The 20204-nt window shown below is 35.3% G+C and overlaps 1 protein-coding gene across 3 annotated transcripts in view; it reads left to right on the forward strand.

Annotated features, from left to right (window-relative positions):
• Positions 1 to 108: 108 nt before the first annotated feature.
• Odr4 (odr-4 GPCR localization factor homolog) overlaps positions 109 to 20204 on the forward strand; it is a 35170-nt gene continuing 15074 nt past the window's right edge. The window contains exons 1-9 of one of the 3 annotated variants that reach the window (XM_042674331.1): positions 109 to 314; positions 4418 to 4538; positions 7556 to 7690; positions 9574 to 9669; positions 13799 to 13905; positions 15629 to 15665; positions 16656 to 16796; positions 17495 to 17590; positions 17927 to 17992. In XM_042674331.1, the coding sequence (XP_042530265.1) occupies positions 4440 to 4538; positions 7556 to 7690; positions 9574 to 9669; positions 13799 to 13905; positions 15629 to 15665; positions 16656 to 16796; positions 17495 to 17590; positions 17927 to 17992 (777 nt within the window). In that variant the 5' untranslated portion in view covers positions 109 to 314; positions 4418 to 4439. Of the gene's footprint in view, positions 315 to 4417; positions 4539 to 7555; positions 7691 to 9573; positions 9670 to 13798; positions 13906 to 15628; positions 15666 to 16655; positions 16797 to 17494; positions 17591 to 17926; positions 17993 to 20204 lie in introns of those variants that run through there. The other 2 variants (XM_042674330.1, XM_042674332.1) reach the window with 2 other exon arrangements.

Below are 20204 nucleotides of genomic sequence, written 5' to 3' on the forward strand. Positions count from 1 at the left end.
CGCCACGCTCTCAATGGCGCTCGGGAGGGGGGGGCGGGGTGGTGACCGCGGTCGCTCGGGCTGCGGCACCGCAGTGAAGGGAGGGGGCCGCGTGCGTCATCAGGCTGCGCCCGCCGACGCCGAAGACCCCGGCTGCGGCGTGGGAAGTGAGGGGCGAGCATCCCGTCGCTTGCTGATGAATTCACTGGCTGGGAACTGGGGCCTGGGGGGAACCTTTGTCCCCTAGAGGCTGAGGCTTGCACCCTCCTCCCCTCCTTTCCGGACTGACGGTTTGACAGGTTCCTGTGCCACGCGTGCACACCTTCTGAGAGCAGGTGAGTCAGCCGAACGCTCTGTGGTTAGGGATGGGGGTGCAGCCGAGCTGGTTTAGGGAGCATACGGACGGTCACTCGTGTGCACACTCAGGGACAGGTCTGTGAATTTATCTTGTGTGACAGCGTATACGTAGATTGTTCGGGGGCAAGAGGTGCTGAGTGAGTCAGCAGGAATTTACGGAGCCCTGGTTTTGATATTTGAGGAAGACGGTAAAAGAATCAGAAGGGGGAACGCGTGTTTTAAGGCGACGTTGCAAAAGACGGTACCTTAACGTTGATGCTTTAGAAGGAAAAACGTTGTTAACAGAAGTTTTGAAACACATCCTTAAAACTGGTCATCTTGCCACCTTAACAGAACTGCGTGTTTGCATCATTTCTAGTTTGATCTGTAGTTTTTATCCCGTTTGATTATTCTTCTGAAAAAAATAGATCTAGTTTTTGATTGAAAATAGGGCAAACCTCCCTGCATTTCCCACAGTTATGGGCCTTCTGTGAATTGATTTGGTTCTCACATGAACTTGATTGTTTTCCTCTAGTTCCTACTCACGTGTGCACGCGCTGGTGCTGGTGCCCTCCAGTACTGGGGCACTCAAGGCCTCTAGTTCTGGCTGGGCTTTTTCCGCTCACGGTTGACTGGTTCTACCGCATGAACCGTGCCTTCACTTTTGGCTTTTTGCTGGTTAATCGCAGATAGTAATCCCACAGATATGTCTGCTTGGGCTAGTTCTTCTGATCCTAGACTCTTCAGTAGCTGGGATTATAGACTTCAGTCACAGCATCCAACTTTTAAATTCTTACTTTTGAAACCATTGTTGTGAAGATACAAAAGAATTATAAACATAGTCATCGAATGATATTTTGCGATAACTAAGGTAAAATATATGAGAAGGGGCTTAAGGTTGACTTTCACTTGCAATGTGTAATATATATTTATACTATATATTTATATTTTAAAGTTATTGGCATGTGAAGTACTGTGTTATGTTCCAGACCAAGAGTGTTTTTAAAAAAAAATTGATAACTTTGTTAATAGTATCTAATATTCCTACATAAAATTGAATATTAGAATGATTTGTTTCAGAATTTCTTAGCTGAGTGGTTTTCATATAAAGTAGTGGTGCAAAGATTATATATATGTTATATACATATATACATATATATTTATAAAGTAATATATATATATATTACTTTTTTTGGTGCCCGTACTACATCTTGAATTCAGGGCCAGGGTGCTGTACCAGCTTTTTTTTTTTTCTCAATGCTAGTATTCTATAATTAATCCACAGCTCCACTTCTGGTTTTTTAGTTGTGTGTGAGAGAGAGAGAGAGAGAGAGTGTGTGTGTGTGTGTGTGTGTGTGTGTGTGTGTGTGTGTGTGTGTGTGTGTGTGTTTAATTGGAGATAAGACACAGACTTTTCCTGCCCTGGTTGGGTTCAAACCACTATCCTCACATCTCAGCTTTCTGTGTGAGCCACCAGCTATATTTTAATAGGAGACAGTCTATATCTATGAATTGCAAAACATTTGGGCCAGAACTATTGCAGTATTGATCTATCATTTGGGAAATGGTAATATTCTGTACTTAGACTCAAAATCCTGAAATTAAAAATTTTGAGATCAGATCTACAAATATCCCAACTCTCTTTCTCTAGCTCTCTCCTCTCTTCCCTGTCTCTCTCTCTGTCTTTGTCTCTTTCTCTATATTTTCATTCATTCATTCATTCAATCATTCATTCATTCATTTTTGTTTAGTAATCTACAGACCACAGAGATTGAGTTACAACATTTAAGGAAATGTACAACTTTATAAGGGAAGATAAATATTTTTAGTAATATCCTTTTTGATTGGTTATATTTAAAAGCTTTTTAAGCCAGGTGCCGGTGGCTCACTCCTGTAATCCTAGCTACTCATGAGGCTGAGATCTGAGGATCACTGTTCCAAGCCAATGGAAGTGGTGCTGTGGCTCAAGTGGTAGAGTTCTTGCCTTGAGCACAAAGAGGCTCAGGGAACAGCACCCAGGCCCCAAGTACAAATCCCCAACAACAACAGCAAAAAGCTTTTAAAGAGCACTGAAAAAAAAATCAATATTCAACCAGTTTTCATAGACTAGTAGATTTCATTTTCCTTTTGCATATAATTTCTTACAAATTATATGGCTAGTAGATGACATTAATACTTTGCATATGATACATTTAGAAAATTAAATATCAGTCCTTTGGATACACTTGCTATTTTTTGTTAGAATCAGTTATAAGAGTAGAAGGAATGTGTTTGTGACTTTAAGCATCTCTATCCCACAATACTGTGAAATTTGTGAAATTATGTAATCACTTAATCACAATAAAAAATTTGCAAAAAAAAAGTAGAAGGAAAAGGGATAGAATATCATGGTGAATTAGAAGGAAGTTAAAAGTTAAGGCATTGTTAAAAGTTGAAAGCCCTTAACATTATAGAGCATTAATGACCTAGGTAGTTTTAGACTTAGTCCTTATAATGAAAGTATGTGAATCTGATTCACACTTTGAATCATACTTTGTTTAAAAAGAGGCTGTGTATTTTGAGACAAAACTGAGTAGACTATTTGAAACAGTAGGTTAGTATTTCAAACTATAACCCATTTTCTGGACTTTAGTTTTAAAGTAATGCAAAACCGTTTTGAGAGTGGCAGTATAGTCTATTGGTATCAGATATAGCACTCCAGTAAAGCCTTGACATTGAATAGATTTTTGTTGTGCTTTATCACAGACCTGAATGACTTTTTTTTTTTTGGGGGGGGGGTCCGGTCGTGGGGCCTGAACTCTGGGCCTGGGCGCTGTCCCTCAGCTCTTCAGCTCAAGGCTAGCGCTCTACCACTTGAGTCACAGCGCCACTTCCGGCTTTTTTTTTCTTTTTGCTTATGTGGTGCTGGGGAATCGAATCCAGGGCCTCATGCATGCAAGGCAAGCGCTCTACTACCTTCCCAGCCCCCTAAATGACTCTTATCTCTAAAACATTTCAATTTTATTCTTACAGTCTGTTTCTATTTTACTCCTTTTTTAAATACTATCATTTCTTTACCTTTTTTTTTTTTTTGGTGGCGGGGTGGGGGCGGGACCCTTCAGTGAATGTGAGCCTCTTCATTTATTGTGGCCAGCTCTTCTTTAATATCTTTGTTTTTAAGACACAGTCATTTATGGCAAAGGAACATTAATATAATAATCATTTGAATTAACAAACTGGAAAGAGTACAGAACAGAGCAACATTTATAATGGTTTAGACGAAGTGCTGAGTATGGTTCTTGGTTATGTACATAATACCAAAGACCATGGGTACTTGAGCTAGACTACCTGAATTTGAATCCCATGTTTACTTTTACCAGCTTTATTATTTGGATGTTATTTAATCTTTTGGATTTTTTTTTTTTTTGGTTTTGATACCTTCATCTTTGAAATGAGAATGATAGAAATAGTCTACCTCCTAAGAGTTTGATGAATTAAGTATTACTTTAGTAAAATACTTAGAGCAGTACCTATATAAGATATAAGCTGTATAGGTAATTGTCATTATCCTGCCTGCTCTTTACTTAAGTAACTTTTATTATGAGTTGCCTAAGGGTAGAATAATGTTATTCATCTTTTACCATCCCATCTGGGATAGTCTTTAGCAAATAACAATTTTACGGTTAGTGCTTATGAGTAAACAGATTTGAATCTGCCTCCCAATTAACTATTCAGAAATCCATCCTTTTTATTTTAGAAATGAGAACATGGAGGCTCACCAAAAGATTAGCGAGAGAATACAAGTAAGGAGTATCAACAGATCCAAAGTAAGAAGTCATGTGCATTGACTTAACAGTTTAGTCTTCTCTCCTTTATCCCCATATGATAAATCTGTTTGACTCTCGTCAACTCTGGTTGATTGGTAGATGTTTCTTACAGCAAATCCTGGAAACAATTCTGAAATTATATTGGAATTTTGTACAAAAGAATGTTCGTGTTAGTAAGCAGTGACTACAAGATTTGGAATATCTATATCGTATTACTTTTCTCTTTACTACCCTCATGCTAAGAACATTGAAAAATATATTCTTACCTAAAATGTATTTTTTATCCTGTTATTTAGGAGATTGAATTTGCTCTCAATAATGGGAAGAACCTACATTGTAGAAGAAACTGTTGGCCAGTATCTTTCAAATATCAGTCTCCAAGGAAAAGCTTTTGTCTGTGGTCTTTTGATAGGACAGGTATGTATTTTTTACCCTACATCTATTGAGTAAAACAAACTGCATGTTAGAGTTAAATATGCTATTTAATAAAAAATTGAGATTGGTGTATGGAAGAATGTGATGTATGTAGTAAATCTATAGCAGATCTTTGAGAAACATCTGGCCCAGGTGTGCTGAAGTTAGCATGCATTGTCTTTGGATACTGTGAATTAATTTTCATACAAACTCAAATTTAGAATTTTACTAACCAGACTTATAACATTTTATCCTCTTTCCAAAACATTTTTCACTCCTTTCCAATCTCTATTAATTCTTGGTTGTCTATTTCTTCACAACAGAAGCTTTTTATAATTCTATTCCCATTCTACTGTGCCTTGTCTTAGTTTGGACAATGCAGCAATAGTCATATTTTTGTTATATGTTATAATGCCTGTTTTATTGAAATCTAAAAAAAAATATTGACTAGAGAAGTAGGGAAAGGGATAGAATGAAAATTGGGTATTAGGCCAACACAGAATGGGACTGAGATTTGGACATGTTTCTAAATCATAGCAATCACTTATTATAATTGAAAGAAGAATGTGTTAATCATCAAAAAAGGAAGAATGGGTCATCAGCACAAAGCAAAAAAATAAAGCAATAAAGTCACATAAGCAATCTGGCTGTTAGTTTCCATTCAGACACTGAAGGGACAGGACAGTATGCAGTGCCCCTGAGGGCTTGGTTTTGAGGCCTAGTAGTAAATAAACTCTTATACTGAGAATTTTATTTCTGCTGTCAAACTGTTTGATGCTTTAGAATCTCAGATTTCATAGTTAACTTGCCTTTTCTGATTCTGTTTACATTCCAAGCTATTTCTCTTGTAATTTTATGGCCCATATTAAGTCCATATTACCTGACTTATCTACTTAGAAACAAAGCACAAAACTAGGGGTGCAGTTCTGTTGATGAGGACTTGTCTAGCATGTGCAAGGTCCTGGGTTTGATCCACATTGCTGTAAATAAACAAAAGGAATACATTGTAAGAGAAATCACGAGTTGAGACCTTTGTGACAATTAAGTTCTCTCCATCATTCTCATGAGTTTAGTTAACATCAGTCTAGCCCAGACAGATAGATTCATTTTCAGAGTTTTTGAAAATAAGATTTCTTAGAAGAAAGGGCATATTTACATTGTTCTCTCAGGTAGTATACCCTAGAGGACCTTTCGTTGGACAATCAAACTGTTTCTCTTAAAGTGATCTATAATTCTCTCTCTCTCTCTCTCTCATTTTTTTTTTTTTTTTGTTATTCGTGGTGGTTGAAGGGCTTGAACTTAGGGGCTGGGCTCTGTCCCTGAGCTCTTTTTGTTCAAGGCTAGCACTCTCCCACTTTGAGCCACAGCACTGCTTCTGCTTTTTTAAGTGGTTAAGAGACAAGAGTCTCATTCACAGGGACTTTTCTTCCTGGGCTGTCTTTGAACCATGATCCTCAAATCTCAGCTTCCTGAGATCTGAATTACTAGGATTAAGGCATGAGCCACCAGTGTCTGGCCTGTAATTCTTTTAAATTTAGGTTATTTAGTATATAATGTGGAATCTTTTTTATTCTAAGAGTTTTTACTTCTCTTTGTTTAAAAATTTTAAAGGAGCCTTGGACAAGGATTTGTTCAGTAGAGATAAAATATTAAGGGTTAAGACCTTGTTCTAAATTTGGATATAGGTTGTTTCAGAGCTCTGTTAAACTGCAGTCTTGCATCTAAGTCTGTCTTCCAGTGTCTACATGCTAACCAGCACTTTTTGCATAGCTGAAAGTGGCTTCCAACTAATGATCCTCATTAGAAGTATGAGCTACACATACTCATGCTCCTCATTATAACTGTCAGCTACTGCATCAGGCTCTAGGCTATCTTTTCATTCCTTTGATTTTTTTTCTTTCCCTGATTCCAGCACTCACTGTTCTCAAGATTTTTCATCCTCTTACTTCCAAAATCATCTTCCTTCCTCCTCACCCCTTCCCACCCCTCCCCTTCCTTCCACTCTTCTCTTCTTTCCTTTCCAAGAATCTCTTCAATCAGGAGTATTTGCTTTTGCTGTGTATATTTCACTATAATTTTCTGGAAATTACTTCTGTAAAAATAATTAGTCCTTGGGCTAGGAAGGTGGCTCAGTGGTAGAGGCTTGCTTTGCATGCCTGAGGCCCTGGGTTCAATTCCTCAGGACCACATAAGCAAAAAGAAAAAAGCCGGAAGTGGCGTTGTGGCTCAAGTGGTAGAGTGCTAGCCTTGAGCTGAAGAGCTGAGGGACAGCGCCCAGGCCCAGAGTTCAGGCTCCATGACCGGACCCCCCAAAAACAAAACAAAACAAAACAAAAAAAATAATTAGTCCTTAATTTATATTCCAAGATGATAATAGTGGTCATCAGGGAGTGTCAGGTTGTATGTGTAGATATTACCACACTAACTTGCATCATCGGCCTCATTTTCCTTATGTTTAGGGTCCTTTCACTGTAGTGAAGCTGAGCTGTCCTGTGTTTTCTAAGTTTGTATATTACAACTTTTGTTACCTAGCTATAGTAAAAATTGAAAATCATACACTCTGGGATCACTTTGATTTATTCCAAATTCCTTGTTGTTCTGCAGACATACCAAAAAGTTTCCTTTTCAATTAAAGTAGCATTCACAAAGATCTATTATTTTACTGAGATTTTATACTTGCTAAATAGCTAACATGCAAATTATTTGGAAAATAACAATAATTAGAAAGTTAATTGAGTATATTATATTTTTTTAATGTAATCTATTTACTTGTATAATATACTGCGTTTATGATGTATGTATTTGGGATGTACAAAGAAATAAGTTAATATTTAACATAAGTTAAAGAATATGTGAAAGAAACATATAGGACAGTTTAATTTTTGTGAATAGAGAGTTCATAACAATATGGCTATTAATTATCTGCTACAAATATTATTCAGTTTGTGTGTGTCCTAACAGCTAAGGTACCTGGTTCTTCAATCAGATATCACTAATAGCTTTTATAATTTGTTTTGAAGTGTTCTTCACAAAAGGATTATGTGATTCTTGCCACTAGAACACCACCCAAAGAGGAAAGTAATGAGAACCCCAGACATCCAAAAGCTAAGTTGGATAATTTGGATGAAGAATGGGCCACAGAACATGCCAATCAGGTAATCTGGTCTTTTTAATACAACTGTGTGTATTTATTTGACTAACAGAAAAAAATTTTTGTTCTCATCTTACTTACTAGACTAGGATTTCAGACTACTTATTTTAAATAGCCAGTTGGATTTAGATAGCTTTACAAAAGGCCCTAAACTTGAGTGATTAAGTCTTCTTCAATAGAAGAAGTCAGAGGATATTCTGAATACATTAAAGGTATTATGGATAAATGAGACAAAGATATAAAACTAAAATGACAAGTAATTGGATATAGCTGAAACGTGAGGTTTACAGAAAAATATATAAAACATAAGAGTAGAAAGAGCCAGTGTTTGGCTTTTGAGTGCAGTTGTAAGGAATGCATTTAATAGACAGACAACTCATATGGTAGACTTTCAGAGATCCTTGAAGGCACTAATGTAATTGATTTTCTAGTAATTTAGAAGATAACTTTGATATTATAACCAATGTAGATTGGAGAATAAAGAGACTAGAAACAGAACAAATATGTAGAAGATGGCATGAGCCTGAACTAGATTCTGAACTTGGTACAGGCATGAGTCACATGTATATTATCTATGGCTGCACTCTGTGTGCCTAAAACAGTATTTCTGTGGTTTATAGTAGTACTCTAAAATGTTAGAAAAGTGAATACATGGATAATTGGAGCTAGAACTTTTGTTGTGAAATGGTTTCAGAGAAGAACTAAAATTCCGAAGATTTAGCAACCAACTGGATTGATATTGGGAGAGATAGGGAGATATAGGGGAGAGAGTAACTAAGATTACTAATGTTTTATTATGGGTGTCTATGAGAAGAATATTACCATTAAGAGCAGTGAAATGATTTAGGGATGGTGAAAGGGAATGAATGAACCAATTCACTTAAAAGTATTCATTAAGCTGGGCGCCAGTAGCTCACAGCTGTAATCCCAGCTACTCAGGAGCCTGAGATCTGAGAATTGTTTCAGAGCCAGCCCAGACAGGAATGTCTGTGAGACTCTTATCTCCAGTTAACCACCCGAAGTGGTGCTGTGGCTCAAGTAGTTCTTGAGCTGAAGAGCTCAGAGACAGTGTCCAGGCCCAGAGTTCAAGTCCCATGACCATCTCCTCCCAGAAAAAGTGTTCATTGAATAAATCTTGGCATCCAGTAAAACACATGAGATTAAATAAAGGTAAAATTTTATATTTTTATTTGCTTTTTAAATTAAAAAAACTTTTTAGCTATTATTAGCTAATTAAAAAAGCAGAATTGAGCAGGGCATTGTGGCATGCTCCTGTAATCCCAGCACTTGGAGGCTAAGGCAGGTAGATTTAGAGTGCAAGGCCAACTTAAACTATATACTGAGACCCTGTCTCAAAAAACCCAAGGTCAGGTGAACATTTGGTTAGCATCCCCAAGGCTTTGGATGTGATTTGTAGCACTGCGAACAAACAAAAGTCCAAAAAACTCTTATCTTCCAATTAATCAGCCAAACAATCAGAGGCATGGCTCAAATAAGGTGTGTCAGCTGTGTATGTTTGTATGTATACATGTTTCTATGTATATGTACTTGTTTTTCTTTTCATTTCAATAAATATTATATGATCATAGGTACAGAAACATTGAGCCTTTGTGTTCTGCCCCTAAGAGTACATGTTTGTGATAGTAGAGTAGTATGTCATTATAAAAAAGTCAAGAATTCCATAGGTGGTAGAGCAAAATCCACTTGAAGTTAGGAAGTAGCTGTAATCATGTTTGACATTATTTTTACCAGATTTTCAACTGTACTTGCATCAATGCTGTATGTGTAGTTGGTATTGGGTAAGTATTTGTTGGTTTAATGTGTATTTTGTCAAATAGAAAAGACTGCACATGCTTATGGTAGCTAATACTTTGTTTTTACTTTTAGGTATCTAGAATGTTGCCTGGAGGACTTTTAGTTCTTGGAGTATTTATTATTACAACTTTAGAACTGGCAAATGATTTTCAAAATGCTCTGCGCAGAGTAAGTCTGAGATACCAAAATATTCCTAGTAAGGTCAAAATTATATAATAAGTTAAATAGCAATTAAAAATACCCAGGATTTTAAATTAATTATATACATACACTAGGCACATTTAGATTAGTGTTATAAAATTGTTTATGCTAGGACCATGTTGACACAGCTTTTTTTTAATCCAATCACTTGGGTACTTTGAATGTGATAAATGGAATCATTTGGAATGAAAGGTATATATTTCAAAGTAGTCTTTGTTTTAAAAATAGTCTTTTGCTTTTTTGGTGGTTCTGAAGGTGGATCACGGGTCTTTACACATACTAGGCAAGCATTGTATCTCTGAGTTACACTCTAGTTCCAAAGAGAATTTCTGAATGTTATTAAATTACAATGGTTTGACGGTTTCTTTTATATACAGTTTTCTGCTAGGTAGTACACTTAGTAATATGTGTTTGCTATAATATGAACTTATTTTTTGTTTGCTTTTCTGAAGATCCTGAAATTGTGTGGGTGTGGTAGCATATACCTGTAATCCCAATGCTTGGGAAACTGAGGCAGGGTGATGGTGAGTTTGAGGTCCGACTGGGCTGCCTAACAAATTCCAGGCCCACTTCTGCTATATGTCAAGACCCTGTTTCAATAATTAAATAAACAAACTACTCTATCTGGACTCCCCTAATGGCTAACTTCTGTAATCCTAGCTGCTTGGGAGGGTAAGAACAGGAAATTAAAATTCAAGAACAATCTGAGCAGAAAAGTTACCATGACCCCATCTCAGTCCACAGCTGGGCACAGTAGTGTGCATTTGTTATCCCAGGCTACATGAGAGACTGAGCTTGGGAGGATTGTGGTGCCAGGACAGCCCTGGTCCTATGAGTCTATGAGACTCTTATCTCTGCTGACAGATACTCTGTAATCCTAGTGGCAACAAGAACTGTATACTAGGTGATCAAGGCTTTGGTACTTGACCAAGTAGGAATCGAGCAAGATGCTATGCTAAGAATAACCAGTGATAAACAGGGCTGTAGATCTGGCTCAGTGGTATTATATCAGCCTATGAGCATGAGGTCCTAAGTTCAAAACCCCTAGTCTCACCAAGGAAAAAGAAATCTTGAAATTAAAATACAAATAGCTACTTAATTTTTTTATTCCTGTTCAGAGTACATATCCTATTTATGTCTCTTATGACTTATACAATTAGATAATGTTGTCTAAAACTAAATATGAATTTCTAAAAATGTTTGCTCTTAAACAAATTCAAACCTAGAGTGTAAACCTGTTTGCAGGCAATTTTCATCTCTCTTAGTACTCAAGATCCACATAAGCCTTCAGAAAGGTATTTACGCTCCAAGAAAGAGAAGTTTATATTTTTCAGAAGCAAGCCCTCCACCAAGGTCCCCAGGGCTGGGGAATTAGTTAAAACTATATGGAACTTAGAAGCCTAAATTCTCTTCATTCTTCCAGTATTGTAACTTCTCTTATCAGGTGTCTGATTTTGTGCCTAACTGAGCAAGGAAAGAAAAATGGAGATGCTCCCTTCCTTGTTAGTATCACACCCTCTTTTCCATTTTCCATTTATCTTTTTCACCATTGTACGTTATCTTTGACCATTTGAAATATAATGCAAATCTATGGATATTTAGTATTAATAACATTGTTTATACATTATTTTGTGGTTGCTGCATTATTAATTGGATACATGTTGACTCAGTGCCAAAGGATACAGTCAGATCTTCTTTCCTTTTGCTTTTGTTTCTAAGATTATGAGTAATACTATATCTCAGCCAGGCATGGTAATGAATGCTTATAATACCCATACTTGAATAAAAAGACAATAATGAGTTTGAAGCTACCACATAAATTCCAGGCTAGTTTCAACTGCATAGCAAGACTGTGTCCCCCAAAAAAAAGAAAAAGAAAAAGAAAAGCAGAAAAGAATGGGGCTGCCTGTTATGGTGCATGCTACTTAAGAGATAATGAATGATAGGAGGATCGTAGTCTGAGGCCAACTCAAAGGTAGTAGGAGACACTATTGAAAAATTAACTTAAAACAAAAGGACTAGGGACCAAGAGGCTCTAAATAAAACCCCACAAATGAAAAAACAAAACAAATTATTATATTGAGAGACACTCTAAGAAATAATCTTATAAAACTTCCTTAATGCCTTCTATAAAGTTTACTGTTAAGAATTTTGGTCATTATGTAAAATAATATAAAATAATAGTAGGGGAAATTTCTTTTTATATCAGCATCAAAAAAGTTGTAGATCTTCTGATCAATTGTTTCTTTTGTTTGTGGATCATTCAAATTAGATAATAAATTACAGTTCTCTGCATATTAGTGTTATGAAGCTTAGAACCATGTTTATGACACCCCACCCTTATCAAGTGTGTACTTTAGAATTCTTTTTTCTTTCTTGTATTTTTATTATTATAAAGGTGATGTGCAGAAGAATTACAGTTACATGTCAGATGGGTACATTTTTTTTTGAACAGTATCACCCCTTCCCTCACTCTCTTCCAGTTTTTCCCTCCCATTCCCACCCACAAATTTTATAGTTCATTTTCAATATAGTGTTAAGTGAGTACCACTGCTGCATTTATTCACCATTTGTCCCGCCATTTCGGTGTCCCCGCAGGCCCTCCCAACAACAGATCTAAAGGAACAAGACAAAAAAGAAAACAAAGAAAATAAAAATAACAACAAAGAAAATTATTTCTATTTCCTGGAGTTCATTTGATAAATATTATTTTATATAATTAGATGCACATAGGTGGGGCCTTTCTATACCTCTCCTGAGAATATCCTCCTTTGGTCTCACCGTGTGTGAATGTCTAGAGACCTGTATAATTTATCATGTACCAGAGTATTTTTTTTTTAACCATGCAGTGTGTTTGCTTGTAGGTTTGCAGGCACATGGTAGCTATCACAAATGAGGGAATCCATGCAACCAATATTTCCCTGGGTCTGGCTTACTTCTAAATGCAAATTTATGACATTACACGGACTTTTCTATGTGTGTGCATCCTTATATATTATGTTAAGTCTTTTGTGATATTTAAGTAAGAAATGTTGCCAGTGGCTCACACCTATATTCTCAGGTACTCAGGAGACTGACATCTCAAGATCATGGTTCGAGGCCTGTCCTTGAGACTTTATCTCCAATTAGCCACCAAAAAGCCAGAAGTGGAGCTGTGGCTCAAGTGGTGGAGCACAAGCCTTGAGTGAAAATGATCAGGGACAGTGCCCAAGCCCTGAATTCAAGCCATAGGACCAAAAAAAAAAAAAAAAAAAAAAAAGCAGCTAATTGAACAAGCTTCACTGTTTTGTAGTTGCATTTCGTCTTCTAACCGAAAATTTCTATTCCGCATTTTATGTAAATTCTAGCTGCCCCAAATTAATTTTTCATGTCCTGTGAATCATTAGTGAAAATTATAATTTTTACTTTAAACACAATTTTAATGTAAATCCTATTAAAAGTAAACTACACTAAAATTAAACAGTGGAGTTGTAGCCCAATCCTTTTTTTTTGGTCGGTTATGGGGTGTGAACTCTGACTTCCGGTTTTCTGAGTTGTTTATTGGAGATGAGTCTCATGAGTTTCCTTCCTGGGCTGGCTTTGAACCATGCTCCTCAGATCTCAGCCACCAATGCCTGGCTAGTTGTAGCCCACTTTTGAGTGAAAAAGAAAAGGTAAGAGATAGTACCCAGGTACTGAATTCAAGCCCCCCCCCCCCCCAAAAAAAAGCTGGATGCCAGTGGCTTATTCCTATAAATTTAGCTATGTAGGAGCCTGATATCTGAGGCTCAAGAATCAAAGCTAGCTTGGGCAGGAAAGTCTGTGAAACTCATCTCTAGTTAGCCACCAAAGCCAGAAGTGGAGCCCTTGTGGCTCAAATAGTGCCTTGAGTGAAAAAACTAAGAAATAGTGCTACTGCCCTCCTCTCCCCCCGCCCCGCAAAAAAAAGAATCCAAAATGGTTAATATATCAATTCTCTTAGATTTGAAGGAAGTAAAAATCAATAGTAGACATGGAATGTTAAAGCTAAGTGAAGCCTTAGGGACATTGTAATTGTCTTTTCTACTAATTTCATTTTGCATCAAATTAATGTGTGTTTTGTTTTTCTGCCTTTCAGATAATATTTGCTATGGTAAAGTCTATGAATAGAAAAAGATTATGGAGTTTCACCGAGGAGGAAGTCTCAGAACGGGTACTAGTTCATCTTTGCTCTTCTACAAAAAAGTATCCTTTACTTAAGTGTTTATAGTTACAAGTATAAGGCACCAAAACAATGTTCACAATATTTTCTTTTTTTTAATTTTAATTTTTTTTATTGTGAAAATACTGTACAGAGGGGTTACAATTACATGGGCAAGATAATGAGTACATTCCTTATCGAGCATTGTGGCCTCCTCCTTTGTTTCCCCTTCCCATCCCTTCCCATCCACCTCCCCCCCTTCCCCCACCCAATCCTCCCCCCCCCCCCCACCAGAGTTGTAAAGTTCGTTTTCAACATAACAACTTGTACTTCTCATTGTTGCAATGGGTCCGCCTGTATCCCTATTTAAATGACTTGTTCACAATATTTTCTTAAACATTTATTAATGTCTTCAGTTTTTCATTTCAAACTCAGAGCCTTGAGCTGCTTGGCAGTACTCTACCATTTGAGCCAACTCCAACTATCTTTTCGCTTTTATTTTAGAGTCTAATGGATTTTTCTACTCAGGCTGGTCTTGGATCATCTGGACCTCAGTTCGCTGAGTAGTTAGGATTATTGGTATTAGCTACCAGCACCTGGCTTAAATAATCCTTTTTTTTTTAAATAAAAAATTACAGTCTGCTTTTTGTTTTTGTTAATAATATATAATTTTTATTAGGCCTGTCAATAATAATAACAATAGTAATAATAGTTGAAGAGTTTAAGAGAGATAGCAAGGACTGAGGATTAAGTTCTTTGCCAGTCATCTCTACATACCTTAGTAAGCCTTGTAAGGAGATCTACATGCCTATGGACAGTCAGACTAATGTTTTTTGTTTTGTTTTGTTTTTTTGCTGGTCCTGGGACTTAACTCTGGGCCTAGGCACTGTCCCTGAGATTCTTTTGCTCAAGGGGAGTGCTCTAATAACTTGAGCCACACCGCCACTTAGAACTTTTTTGAGTAGTTTATTGGAGATGAGAATCTCATGGAGTTTCCTACCCAGGCTGGCTTTGAACTACAATCCTTAGATCTCAGCCTCCTGGGTAGTTAGGATTACAGACATGAGCCACTGGTGCCTAGCTTTAATGGCTTTATTTTAGTAAAAACATTACCTTTATTTCTTAAAAATAAAATGTGCAGTTCAAAGCATAGATGCACTAAGCTGGACAGTATAGACCTCTTCGAAATCCCTATGCCTTTGGCCAGGATTGAGTAAATCTAAAAACCAATTACAAGACCTCCTTAGAGTGTTTTCTCTTTAATGTACCAGGGAAGAACTTCCAAGCAAGAAGCAGCCTCACTAAAGGAGTAACACTCCAAGGGCCCAATAAATTAGGACTCCTTGGAGACAAAATGACGAGTCTTAGAGAAAATGAGCTTTTTATTTTCTTGTTATCTACCTGGGAAGTTGCATATGAGTTTTCAGCCTAATAGATATTCTAATGCTTGATCCCATCCAAACCAGCACTCTCTTTGCTTTACAAGTCATATTTGAGGGAAACTTTACAAATGCTTCCAGTCTATTTTAATTAATAATGTTGAAAAATCCTGGTGTTTTAAAACACCAGGATTACTATATTCTGAACAGTTTATATGTATGTACACATAAACATATCTATACATTTACATATACATCTTTAGCTATATAACATTGTGATGTATAAAAATTCTTGGATGCAGGTACTATTTATTTTTTGGTGGTGTATATTTTGTTAACTATCAAGAATTAGTTCTTTTTTGTTCATTTCTATCCTTAATTAGTAAAGAATATCATGTCGAACTTATGATGTCCATGATCCAAAGGTAAGAAGAATTGATTTTTATTCTTAGAAATGTTTAAAGATTTTTGTTTTGCAAACATTAAAAAATTCTCCTTTATATTTAGTTTGAAAAGTTTTCAGTGCTATAATTCCTTATTACTATCTACAATCACTTTTTTTTCAGAGTATGAGTAATTTTATTACAGTTAAGGAAAAAATTTTAGTTGTTAAAATATTTTTGCTAACTTACATATTTAATCTTATATTTAAGAAGGTGATTATACGGGGCTGGGAAAGTGGCTCAGTGGTAGAGCGCTTGCCTTGCATGCATGAGGCCCTGGGTTCGATTCCCCAGCACCACATAAACAAGAAGAAAAAAGCCGGAAGTGGCGCTATGGCTCAAGTGGTAGAGCACTAGCCTTGAGCTGAAGAGCTGAGGGATAGCGCCCAGGCCCAGAGTTCAGGCCCCACAACGAGACTCAAAAAAAAAATAAAAATAAAAAAAAAAGAAGGTGATTATAAAAGTGACTGAAAATGTCTTTGTAACTAGCATGCCTAGTCAATAAGCTACCTGTATTCAGCAGAATCCAGATCATCATTGTGTTAAGATGAAAAAATAGTAACTTTTAAGTTTTGTTAACAAGGAGGGACAAAAAAAGGAGAACATCTGACACCTACTAGGATATATTTACTTGCTACAAATCAGAATTTTTAGAATTGTCACTATAGAAGAGATCAGTAAATGCGTGAGGTGTAGAGGAGTTTTCATATTCTAAACCCAGAACTTTCTGTCCTTTTCCTACCTGTCCTTTGGGGGATGCCATAGTTTCCTAGTGTGTGTAAATTAGTACTGAATTTAATGTATGCTTTCTTCTCTACTTAGTTTACCCTTTGATCAAGAAATACGACCAAATACTTGGGATATTAGTTTATGCTAGTTATTAAGATTGTATGCTTCCATGATGTTTCATCAATGCATATATTTTATCTAAACTATATCGTCTATGTTTTTCTGTTTTATGCCTTGCTTAAGTGTTCACCGAGACCAGCAGATTGGAAGTATCAGAATGGACTGTCCACCTCATGGCTTTCCCTAGAGTGTACTGTTAACATTAACATTCATATCCCACTTTCTACTACTTCTGTCACCTATACTCTGGAGAAAAATACAAAGGTATCAGAGTGGTAACAGTGGTAACAGTGCTTATTTGCTTGACAATCTGCTGCCTGGTTCTGACAGTCATTTCATGTCCTCATAACTGTACTGCATTTAGAATGATTGTGTTATATCTGAGTAGTTAACAAATTATTCCAACCAGATTAGGAGTGTCATGTTATACTAGTATATTTAGCACATAGATGCTTAATTAACATTTGTTAATTAACCTATGTAAAATGTAGCTATATTGTTTGTCTTATAGTTTCTCTTGATGCTTATTGGTTTTATCTTCTTTTTCAAGTCATTTATATTTCTGTAAAGTTTATTTCATTTTTCAATTACTTTTCCAAATTGAAGAAGGCAAATGATGCTTACTTATTTTTCCTCTTTAATGCTGCTTTCTATTATTTGTTTGAGGCTCATTTTTTCTTCCCATACTTTGAACAATAATGGACATGATTAAATTTTGTTATATAATAAAATTCATGTAGCTAATAAAACTGATCTGTGATTGGAAAAATTATTATGTGGATAAGGTACCAAATGATTAGGGTATAGGTTTTTTTTTTAACTATGACTCTTTGAGTAGATTTAAATACTTCAAAACTGAGATTTAAGGCTTTTCAAATTTTCAATGTATTAAGTAGAAAAAAATTGAGCTTAGAGAGTTGGAGATGAAATCTGAAAGATTTCCATGTTATGTTTCTTTTAAGAATGGACTTACACGGTGGGCCAAGCAAATAGAAAATGGTGTTTATTTAATTAATGGAAAAATTAAAGATGGAGATTGTGATCTATTAGAAGGACAGGTGAGTAAAAGAAAAATTACTTTCTTATGAAATAATTTGTGCTTAAAGCATATTAAAAGATTTATCTTTTGTACTGGCCATCATGAAAACTGGTTGCATGTACTAATTGATATTCTGATGTAGTTAGAGTCATAAAGCCTGCATTAGGGTGTGTCATTTTAATTTAGTCTTCATATTATAAACTTCATACTTAATTTTGATTGAAACAAAATGTATTAAGTAATATGTTTGTATAAAAAGATAAGTGCAAACAAGAAATAAGATTGTTTTTTTTCTCTCAGTTATTTACTGTATGTAGAATAGTTTTCTTACAACTATTATGGTTTTCTTTTTTAGAAAAAATCTAGAGGAAATACTCAAGTAACCAGTCATTCTCTTGATGTTCGAGTACTAACACATTTGGTAAGTATTTTAAATACTACTTATTTAAAATGTGTTATTTTTAACATAGTGATAGTGAAATTGTTTTTGCATTTCAGAGTAAAGAAAAATTTACAGATATAAGAAACTGTATAAAATTTCCAGTTACATGAATGGTACTCTCAAGAAACATTATTTTATTTATGTTTCCCCTAATTTTTAAGTTTTTTATCAATGTATACTAGTTTTAATAGATTAAAGGGCTTTATAAATGTATTTGGTATTTCATGTATGCATAAGTTATCCTTTGGTATTTTCTCTTCTCTTACATTGTCTGCCCCTCTCCCATGGTCCCCTTTATCTTCCTAAATAATTTTCTTTTACTTTTTTTGTTTATTATTTTACATAGATTCCACATGTGAGAAAAAACATGAGATTTTTGTCTTTGTGGATCTGGCTTATTTTGTTTAATATGGTGAACTCTACTTCCATCTATTTTCTACAGTTGACATAATTTTGATATGGCTGAATAAAAGTGTGTGTGTGTGTATGTATGTATGTATGTATGTATGTATGTTTGTGTGGTGTTCTTAATCCATTCATCATTGATGATACCTAGACTGACTTCATAACTTTGCTATTGTGACTAGTTCTACAATCAGTATTTAGGTAACTATATTGTATACTGATAAAAGATTCTCTCACGTATGTACTCAGAAGTGGTATACGTGGATCACTGGCTATTTCTATTTCAACTTTATATGGGCCTCCCTTCTGATTTTTTAGTGTCTACATTGATTCACACCCTCACTAACAGTAAATGAGAGTTCCCTTTTCCTGCATCCTTGACAGAATTTGTTGTTTTCTTGATAGTAATTTTAACTGTAGTGAGATTGAATCTCAATATAGTATTGCTTTACAATTCCTTCATGACTAAAGATATTAAACAACTTTAATAAAACTGAACATCTCTTCCAGTTTAATTTGGAGGCCTCCTTTCTAGTGAGCAGCTTTTTGATATATCAATTTCTAGTACCTCTCAGAGGGGATAAAATAAACATCACTACCAGGACAAACTAGATACAGAAATGCAATTAAAATAAAGCCAACTACCGTATCAGCAATAATCTTAGAAAAGAAGGTAGCAAAAATAATATAGAATAATCTATGTAATTAAAAATTAATATAATAAAAATAAATGAATAAAATAAAGGAGGGGCTTCATAGAACAGAGAAAAGAAGGAAAAGCAGAGTTAAGAGGAAAAAAATAAGGGAAAGAATGTGATAAAATAAAAAGATAAATCTTTACAATATAAAACATATATAAATAAAATTAGTTAAAGGTAAGAGGAGCCATAGAAATAGAAATGTGGAAGGTATTTTAAAATAAAGTGAAGTAGCCATGGTAGTTTATGTCTATAATCTTAGCTCCACCTCCCACATACTTTATTGGTATACCAGTGAACTGTACCAGTGACATAGCACTCTTCCAAAAAACAGTATCAACATTGTCACCTTACTGTTTCATTTGATGATAAACAGTTTTTATTGGACCATAGAGCTGTAAAATTATATGAACCGTGGCAGACTTTTTACTAACAAGACCTTAGCCATAGTTAAATTTGAATTCTTAAAAATAACTAATTTTTGCTTGAACTATATTAGACATTGATTATTAATGCTCTTTTCAGTAACTATGTTTACTCACATTTTTGTATTTTATCAGTTTTTTGGTTTCTTCTTGAGTTTATAATCATATAACACTTCTCTCAAGTTATATTACTTTTGTTTTGTTCTCCCAAACAAAACCACTTATTTATTGATTTATTTCAAGTGTACTTGAAATATAAATTATCTTCTTATCATGACCAGTTTTTTTTTTCAAATATTACTGTTGACTTTTTCTCCTAGGTATAATCCTTTTTTTTTTATTATTGTGGAAATACTGTACAGAGGGGTTACAATTACATGGGCAAGATAATGAGTACATTTCTTATCAAGCATTGTAGCCTCCTCCTTTGTTTCCCCTTCCCATCCCTTCCCATCCTGACCAGTTTTATTAATCATGCTTTTTATATTCCTTGTGATGATAGGCTGTCAATAAGGGACTTTGTAACATTTCATGCTCTCTCTGTTTTGGTACATATTAGGATGGTGAGGTTAAAATGTAAAACATCTGAAAACCAAGCAGGAGTGAGTACTCCTTACACTAATGATGGAACTGCGATATGAAAATACAACCATTTAATCAGTT

The sequence above is a fragment of the Dipodomys spectabilis genome, unplaced genomic scaffold (assembly GCF_019054845.1).
Source record: "Dipodomys spectabilis isolate Male_0828 unplaced genomic scaffold, ASM1905484v1 ptg000019l, whole genome shotgun sequence".
In the NCBI taxonomy this organism is placed as follows: domain Eukaryota; kingdom Metazoa; phylum Chordata; class Mammalia; order Rodentia; family Heteromyidae; genus Dipodomys; species Dipodomys spectabilis.